Source organism: Salvelinus sp. IW2-2015, unplaced genomic scaffold, assembly GCF_002910315.2.
Source record: "Salvelinus sp. IW2-2015 unplaced genomic scaffold, ASM291031v2 Un_scaffold2453, whole genome shotgun sequence".
Classification (NCBI taxonomy): Eukaryota; Metazoa; Chordata; class Actinopteri; order Salmoniformes; family Salmonidae; genus Salvelinus; species Salvelinus sp. IW2-2015.
The window spans coordinates 85,679-94,963 of NW_019943773.1; the positions used below are offsets into that span (position 1 = coordinate 85,679).

At 45.0% G+C, this 9,285-nt stretch overlaps 1 protein-coding gene across 1 annotated transcript; it reads right to left on the reverse strand.

Moving 5' to 3' along the window:
* Nucleotides 1-3,395: 3,395 nt before the first annotated feature.
* Nucleotides 3,396-8,750, reverse strand: LOC112073990 (tandem C2 domains nuclear protein). Its single transcript, XM_024141219.2, has 3 exons — nt 8,624-8,750; nt 5,376-5,572; nt 3,396-4,006 (listed from the first exon to the last, which is right to left on the reverse strand). The coding sequence occupies exons 1-3, from the start codon at nt 8,748-8,750 to the stop codon at nt 3,896-3,898; spliced, it is 435 nt and encodes a 144-aa protein (XP_023996987.1). The 3' UTR covers nt 3,396-3,895.
* Between the last annotated feature and the right edge of the window lie 535 nt (nt 8,751-9,285).

The following is a 9,285-nucleotide window of genomic DNA, read 5'->3' on the forward strand; positions in this document are numbered from 1 at the left end:
AAACCCAATCACAAGGCATATAGCTTGTTCTCCCTCCGGCCAAACCCAATCACAAGGCATATAGCTGTTCTCCTCCGGCCAAAACCAATCACAAGGCATATAGCTGTTTCTCCCTCCGGCCAAACCCAATCACAAGGCATATAGCTGTTCTCCCTCCGGCCAAAACCCAATCACAAGGCATATAGCTGTTCTCCCTCCGCCAAAACCCAATCACAAGGCATATAGCTGTTCCCCCTCAGCCAAAACCCAATCACAAGGCATATAGCTGTTCCCCCTCGCCAAAACCCAATCCAAGGCATATAGCTGTTCTCCCTCGCCCAAAACCCAACACAAGGCATATAGCTGTTCTCCCTCCGCCAAAACCAATCACAAGGCATATAGCTGTTCCCCTCGCCAAAACCCAATCACAAGGCATATAGTTGTTTCTCCTCGGCCAACACCAATCACAAGGCATATAGTTTGTTCTCTCCGGCCAATACACCAATCACAAGGCATATAGCTGTTCTCCCTAAAGCCAAAACCCATCACAAGGCATATAGCTTGTTCTCCCTCAGCCAAACCCAACCATCACAAGCATATAGCTGTTCTCCCTCAAGCCAAAACCCAATCACAAGGCATATAGCTGTTCTCCTCTAGCCACAACCAATCACAAGGCATATAGCTGTTCTCCCTCAAGCCAAAACCCAATCACAAGGCATATAGCTTTCCCCCTCGGCCAAACCCAATCAACGAGTCATATAGCTGTTCTCCCTCCGGCCAAAACCCAATCACAAGGCATATAGCTGTTCTCCCTCCGGCCAAAACCCAATCACAAGGCATATAGCTGTTCTCCCTCCGCCAAAACCCAATCACAAGGCATATAGCTGTTCTCCTCCAGCCAAACCCAATCACAAGGCATATAGCTGTCTCCCTCTGGCCAAAACCAATCACAAGGCATATAGCTGTTCTCCCTCAAGCCAAAACCCACACAAGGCATATAGCTTTTCCTCTAGCCAAACCATCACATAGGCATATAGCTGTTCTCCTCAAGCCAAAACCCAATCACAAGGCATTATAGCTTTTCCGCCCTCCGGCCAATACCCAATCACAAGTCATATAGCTGTTCTCCCTCCGGCCAAAACCCAATCACAAGGCATATAGCTGTTCTCCTCGCGCCAAAACCCAATCACAAGGCATAATAGCTGTTCTCCCTCCAGCCAAAACCCAATCACAAGGCATATAGCTGTTCTCCCTCCGCCAAAAACCCAATCACAAGGCATATAGCTGTTCTCCCTCGCCAAAACCCAATCACAAGGCATATAGCTGTTCCCCCTCCCCTCAAGCCAAAACCCATCACAAGCATATAGCTTGTCTCCCCTCACGGCCAAACCCAATCACAAGGCATATAGCTGTTCTCCCTCCAAGCCAAAAACCAATCACAAGGCATATAGCTTTCTCCCTCAAGCCAAAACCCAATCACAAGGCATATAGCTGTTCCTCCCTCCGCCAAAACCCAATCACAAGGCATATGCTGTTCTCCCTCAAGCCAAAACCCAATCCAAGGCATATAGCTGTTCTCCCTCGCCAAAAACCCAATCCAAGGCATATATGCTGTTCTCCCTCGGCAAAACCCAATCACAAGGCATATAGCTGTTCTCCCTCAAGCCAAAACCAATCACAAGGCATATAGCTGTTCCCCCTCAAGCCAAAACCCAATCACACAAGGCATATAGCTGTCTCCCTCCGCAAAACCCAATCACAGGCATATAGCTGTTCCCCTCAAGCCAAAACCCAACACAAGGATATGCTGTTCTCCCTCAAGCCAAAAACCCCAATCAAAGGCATAATAGCTGGTTACCCCTCAGCAAAACCTCAATCACAAGTCATATAGTTTGTTCTCCCCTCGCGGCCAAAACCCAATCACAAGGCATATAGCTGTTCTCCCTCCGGCCAAAACCCAATCACAAGGCATATAGCTGTTCCCCCTCTAGCCACAGTCAGAACACACATAATTAACGTGGATCCTGGTATCTCAGGATGACTCTGGCCACTTCAGAAACAGTGAGGTCCAATTCCATCATTGTATCCATAGTGATGGAATGAGGAGCTCCTTCTTACAAGAGAACATAGACGACAGGTTGGAGTGAGTGTCTGATTGCCAACATGAAAACCTGTTTAAATACTAATCGAAATCATTTCATATACTTTATCTGTGCTTGATTGAGCTAGCCTGTTGCATTGAAAACCATTAGAGAAGTGTTGACAGTACTTCCTGCCAGACACTCCAGACGATCTAAGAGCGTCCAAAAGAGCGGCCAAACCGGCACGTTGATTTCATCCGTGAGTTCCAACAATTACTGAAATGGGGAGTCGTACGTCGGACAGCGGAGATGACGGTGTACTTAACCTTCAAAATGTCTATCCGTTTTCACAAACAAAATGTTCAGATGATTTTGAACTTTTGGACGGGCCCACTTGAAACGTTAGCCAATTAGAAGAGGACATGCACCCGGACCAGTGACCAGTGTACTGGTTCTCTGTTTGGACACCCTAAAGCAAACCCTGCAAGTATTAAGAGTCTTTTACAACCCCCTAAAGATCAAACTAGGCAGTACCTCATGTAAATTAGGGACACAGATTCTCATGTCCTCTGTGTTAGCCAGACCCTTTGCTCTCAGAATGGTGTTGAGTGAAAGGGGCTGTTGACTGAAAGGTGCTGTTGACTGAAAGGTGCTGTTGACTGAAAGGGGCTGTTGACTGAAAGGTGTTGTTGACTGAAAGGTGCTGTTGAGTAATAAGAAAAGCTTATGGCCAAGGTGTGTCTGGAATGCCTGCAGGCTGAGTAAACATTAACCTAGATCAAATATTTATTTCGTAAACGATGACTGCCGAAGCACGCACCGACAAGGACACAAACACACGTCTTAGTGCACAATATGTCACGTATACTCCCTCCCCGGCCTCGAGGTCATCAGATTTACAGACTGAATAGAGCCCTAAGTCTTCAGCTTTACAGACTGAATAGAGCTCTAAGTCTTCAGCTTTACAGACTGAATAGAGCTCTAAGTCTTCTTTCAGCTTTACCAGACTGATAGAGCCCTAAGTCTTCAGCTTTACAGACTGAATAGAGCTCTAAGTCTTCAGCTTTACAGACTGAATAGAGCCTAAGTCTTCAGCTTTACAGCAACTGAATAGAGCCCTAAGTCTTCAGCTTTTACAGACTGAATAGAGCTCTAAGTCTTCAGCTTACAGACTGAATAGAGACCTAAAATATGTGGGAAACACTAAACACGTGAGCAACAAGAGATGCAGAAGACCAGGGATTCATCAGGACCAACAATGAGAACACTCTGGGGTACAATTACTCCTAGCAATTCATGCAACAGAACTTTATACATTTTTTATTTAACCTTTATTTAACAAGGTAAGTCAGTTAAGAACAAATTCTTATTTACAATGACGGCCTACTGGGGAACAGTGGGGTTAACTGCCTTGTTCAGGGGGCAAAACGACAGATTTTTTTTTACCTTGTCAGCTCGGGGATTCGAACTAGCAACATTTCGGTTACTGGCCCAATGCACTAGGCTACCTGCCGCCAAATATCTGTCATCTAAAATATTATATTATATCAACTGAACATACAACATAGGACACTACACAAACAAGTCTATGCAACATAAATGTGTTAGCTACATACTTTATTTACAAAATAATACAAGGTCCTTATTTTCTTTAGTGAAGTAAAAGTAAAAGTTGGCAAACATATAAATAGTAAAGTAAAGTACAGATACCTTCAAAAAAATGTCTCATGTGGTACTTTAAAGTATTATTACTTAAGTACTTTACACCACTGGGTGGCGGTACAGGTGAGGCTGTCAACTCCTTTAGGGACACTGTGTGAATTTATACAGGTGTGTCAGAATCCGTTGAGTCTGTGCCATACAGCCACCACCTTCTCAGGGTGAGACATGCTGTCCCTCCACTGCTCCGCTGCTTCCTGGGTCGGGCTGTCGAAGCCAAGGTGAACCTGTAGAAGCAGTTATGAAAGTTATGGAACTGGCCTAATCTTAGAACTCAATTTAGGACCTGCTGGCCTTTGCATCAGTCAGCCCAGCTGGTATTTAAGACCTGCTGGTCTGTGCATCAGTCAGCCCAGCTGGTATTTAAGACCTGCTGGTCTTTGCATCAGTCAGCCCTGCTGGTATTTAAGACCTGCTGGCCTTTGCATCAGTCAGCCCAGCTGGTATTTAAGACCTGCTGGTCTGTGCATCAGTCAGTTCTTGAGAGAGTAACACCTTTTGTTGGCTCTCGTTATTTAAGTTCTGAAACTTAAATAATGTGTGTTTTTCCCTGTTTCCTTTAGATCAGGTTTCTATTGACTCACTATCCTTAATTAGTGTGGGGTTTTCTGTTTCCTTTAAATGTGGTTTCTATTTGTTGTGGGATTTTCTTCTCCCTTCCCTAGCCACATTTAGTCGGCACATTTCCTAGTTGCTTGTCCACTTTCAGTGGAGGCCCTCATGGGTGCCTTTCAGTACCTCTTCCTGTTTTGGTTGTCAAAGTGTTTTGTTAGTTAGTTCCCTGTGTTGTGAGCAACATTTTGAGTTTGTCTTGTTGGGAACGTAACAGATGGAAGTACGTGTCAAATCCACAACGGCTCCTGGCGTTACACCTTAAGCAGACATTTGCAATTGGCTGCACGAAGTCGCATTGAGAGAAATCCATATGTAGCCTTGTAATCCACACCTTGATTAGGCTGATAGAAATGATGAAATATTCATAAATTATTTTTGTTTTAATGATTTTTTCAATTTGAATGTCATTACTTCTATATAGCCTACACTTTCTCGTTCTAAACTTCTAGCTCAAGTGAGAAGGGTGTGGCTTCATGACAATGATCACAAGAGCAACTGCTCACCGATATCTCCGACACCGCCAAAACATCTAATCAAAGTTTATTTGTCACGTGCGCGGAATACAACAGGTGTAGACCTTACAGTGAAATGCTTACTTACAGGCTCTAACCAATAGTGCAAAAAAAGGTATTAGGTGAACAATAGGTAAGTAAAGAAATAAAACAACAGTAAAAAGACAGGCTATATACAGTAGCGAGGCTATAAAAGTAGCGAGGCTACATACAGACAACGATCAGCTATGCAGGTGTCGGCTATCGCCGGTTAATGCTTGATCTGATTAAATCTAGGGGCTCTATTTCATCTGGAAAGCTGAAGCGTTACAGATTCCGCGATAGAAACGTAAAGGTCATTTCAGATTGCAGCGTTTACCATGAATACAGTCTCTGCTAAAGTTGGAATATTGCCTTTAAATTTCAATCGTGCTGTAAAGCTGAACTTCCGCTATTTGGATTGAATAGAGCAACTAGGCCTTCGTCTCACCTGTCCTAGGTAGCGTTTCCGTCTGACATGACTGCGGCTGTAGAATTTGACTGACAGCAGGAAGTCCTGGTCCAGAGATAAGGGGAAGTAGAAAGACTCAGTCCAGGTCAGCTGACCTCCGGAGGCCTTCAGGGCGTGAGTCTTCTTCTTCATCACCACCCTGCCCGGCAGGTGCATCTCTATCTTCACAAAGAACGCTGGTTGATGGACAAGGGAAGCACAAGGGGAAATGGTTACTTAGTAGACTGTGTGTATACAGCTGGCAGATTTTAAAATGTTTCCAGGTTGAAGCTCTCTAACTCACCCTAAACCTAACCTTAACCAATTTTCGAAACGGTTAAATATCCACATCCTGTTCATTAAAACAGGATGGTCCCGTGTGGCTCAGTTGGTAGAGCATGGCGCTTGCAACGCCAGGGTTGTGGGTTCATTCCCCACGGGGGGACCAGGATGAATATGTATGAACTTTCCAATTTGTAAGTCGCTCTGGATAAGAGCGTCTGCTAAATGACTTAAATGTAAAATTAAAACACATTTTCTCTGTTACAAAGAATGACATACACTGTATATACAAAAGTATGTGGACACTCCTTCAATGAGTGGATTTGGCCCGTTTCAGCCACACATGTTACTGGCAGGTGTATAAAATCGAGCACACAGCCACCCAATCTCCATAGACAAACATTGGTAGTAGACTGGCCCATACTGAAGAGCTCAGTGACTTACAACACGGCTTTCCAACAAGTCAGTTTGTCAAATTTCTAGGAGCAATAATGGCTCAGCCGCGAAGTGGTAGGCCACACAAGCTCACAGAACGGGACCACCGAATGCTGAAACACTTAGGGCGTAGACCTCGGTTGCAACACTCACTACCGAGTTCCAAACTGCCTCTGGAAGCAACGTCAGCTCAATAACTGTTCGTCGGGAGCTTCATGAAATGGGTTTCCATGGCCGAGCGGCCGCACACAAGCCTAGATCCACACATAGGGCAATGTTCAGCGTCGGCTGGATGGGTAAAGCTCCGCCGCCATTGGACTCTGGAGCAGTGGAAACACTTTCTCTGGAGTGATGAATCACACTTCACCATCTGGCAGTCCGACGGGGAATCTGGGTTTGGCGGATGCCAGGAGAACGCTACCTGCCCCAATACATAATGCTAAATGTCATTTGGTGTAGGAGGAATAATGTTCTGGGACTGGTCCTTTCCTGTTTCAGCATGACAATGCCCCGGTGCACAAAGCGAGGTCCATACAGAACTGGTTTGACGATATCGGTGTAGAAGAAGTTACAGGCCTGCACAGAGCCCTGACCTCAACCCATACTTTTTGGTCATATAGTGTACTTCTTCCTATTAGTACATATAATACATGTTGGGATCAGACTATGTAGACCCCTACCCTAGCTGAGTGGAGCAGGAGGTTATAACAGATATATAACAGACTATGTAGACCCCTACCATGGCTGATGGGACTGGGAGGTTATAACAGATATATAACCGACTAGTAGACCCCTACCCTGGCTGAGTGAGCTGGGAGGTTATAACAGGTATATAACAGACTATGTAGACCCCTACCCTGGCTGAGTGGAACAGGGAGGTTATAACAGATATATAACAGACTATGTAGACCCCTACCCTGCTGAGTGGAACAGGGAGGTTATAACAGACTATTAGACCCTACCCTGGCTGAGTGGAGCTGAGGTTATAACAGACTATGTAGACCCCTACCATGGCTGAGTGGAAACAGGGAGTTATAACAGACTATGTAGACCCCTACCCTGGCTGAGTGGAACAGGGAGGTTATAACAGATTATATAACAGACATGTAGCACCCTACCCTGGCTGAGTGGAACAGGGAGGTTATAACAGATATATAACAGACTATGTAGACCCCTACCCTGGCTGAGTGGAACAGGGAGGTTATAACAGATATATAACAGACTATGTTAGACCCCTACCCTGGCTGAGTGGAACAGGGAGGTTATACAGATATATAACAGACTTTAGACCCCTACCCTGGCTGATGGAACAGGGAGGTATAACAGATATATAAAACAGACTATGTAGACCCCTACCCTGGCTGAGTGGAACAGGGAGGTATAACAGATATATAACAGACTATGTAGACCCCTACCCTGGCTGAGTGGAACAGGGAGGTTATAACAGATATATAAACAGACTATGTAGACCCCTACCCTGGCTGAGTGAACAGGGAGGTTATAACAGATATATAACAGACTATGTAGACCCCTACCCTGGCTGAGTGGAACAGGGAGGTTATAACAGATATATAACAGACTATGTAGACCCCTACCCTGGCTGAGTGGAGCAGGGAGGTTATAACAGATAGTATAACAGACTATGTAGACCCCTACCTGGCTGAGTGGAACAGGGAGGTATAACAGATATATAACAGCACTATGTAGGACCCCACCCTGGCTGAAGTGGAACAGGGAGGTTATAACAGATATATAACAGACTATGTGACCCCTACCCTGCATGAGTGGAACAGGAGTTATAACAGATTATAACAGACTATGTAGACCCCTACCCTAGACTGGCGAGTGAACAGGGAGGTTTATAACAGATATAAAACGACTATGAGACCCCTACCCTAGCTGAGTGGAACAGGAGGTTATAACAGTAATATAACAGACTATGTAGACCCCTACCGGCTGAGTGAGAGCAGGGAGGTTATAACAGATATAAACAGACTATGTAGACCCCTACCCTGGCTGAGTGGAACAGGGAGTGTATAACAGATATATACAGACTATGTAACCCCTACCCATGGCTGAGCTGAGACAGGGAGTTATAACAGATATATAACAAGACTATGTAGACCCCTACCCTGGCTGAGTGGAACAGGAGTTATAACAGATATATAACAGACTATGTAGACCCCTACCCTGGCTGAGTGATAGCAGGGAGGTTATTAACAGATATATAAACAGAACTATGTAGACCCCTACCCTGGCTGAGTGGAACGGGAGGTTATACAGATAATAACAGCTATGTAGACCCCTACCACTGCTGAGTGGAACAGGGAGGTTATAACAGATATATAAACAGACTAATGTAGACCCCTACCTGCTGGCTGAGTGGAGCAGGGAGTTAATAACAGACTATGTAGACCCCTACCCCAGCTGAGTGGAACAGGGAGGTTATAACAGATATATAACAGACTATGTAGACCTCTACCCTGGCTGAGTGGAGCAGGGAGGTTATAACAGACTATGTAGACCCCTACCCTGGCTTAGTGGAGCTGGGAGGTTCTGGGCAGCGAGAACCTGCAGTTGGATACGTCCGTTAACAGGCTGGAAACAGGTGGCCAGGTGCAGCTCAGCGTGACACACCTGGAGAAGGAGTGAGAACATCAGACGCTGGAGACAGTAGGTACACGTTTCTACAGTTTCAAATAAAAATGTTTCTACCAACTTCCTGTTGCTGAACATACTGGTCCCTATCCCAGATGGCTGTACTTGGTTAGGTAGCTACAGTGCCTTCAGGAACTATTCACACCCACTGGCCTTCACACGCTACCCCATCAAGTGGAATTATATCTACAAATTAATATAAATAAAAGGCTGAAATGTCTTGAGTCAATAAGTATTTAACCCCTTTTGTTATGGCAAGCCTAAATAAGTTCAGGAGTAAACATTTGCTTAACAAGTCAAATAATAAGTCCCATGGACTCACTCTGTGTGCAATAATAATGAAGATGATTTTTGAATGACTATCTCATCTCTGTACTCCACACACACAATTATCTGTATGGTCCCTCAGTCAAGCAGTAAATTTCAAACACAGATTCAACCACAAAGACCAGGGAGGTTTTCCAATGCCTCGCAAAGAAGGCCACCTACTGGTAGATTTTTTAAAAAGCAGACATTGAATATGCCTTTGAGCCTG

Coding starts and splice junctions, on each gene's coding strand:
- LOC112073990 (XM_024141219.2), bottom strand. CDS start 8,750: ATGTTCTCACTCCTTCTCCAGGTGTGTCACGCTGAGCTGCACCTGGCC. Junction 5,573..8,623: donor CCCAGCTCCACTAAGCCAGG/GTAGGGGTCTAC, acceptor TCCATCAACCAG/CGTTCTTTGTGAAGATAGAG. Junction 4,007..5,375: donor GGAAACGCTACCTAGGACAG/GTGAGACGAAGG, acceptor CTGCTTCTACAG/GTTCACCTTGGCTTCGACAG.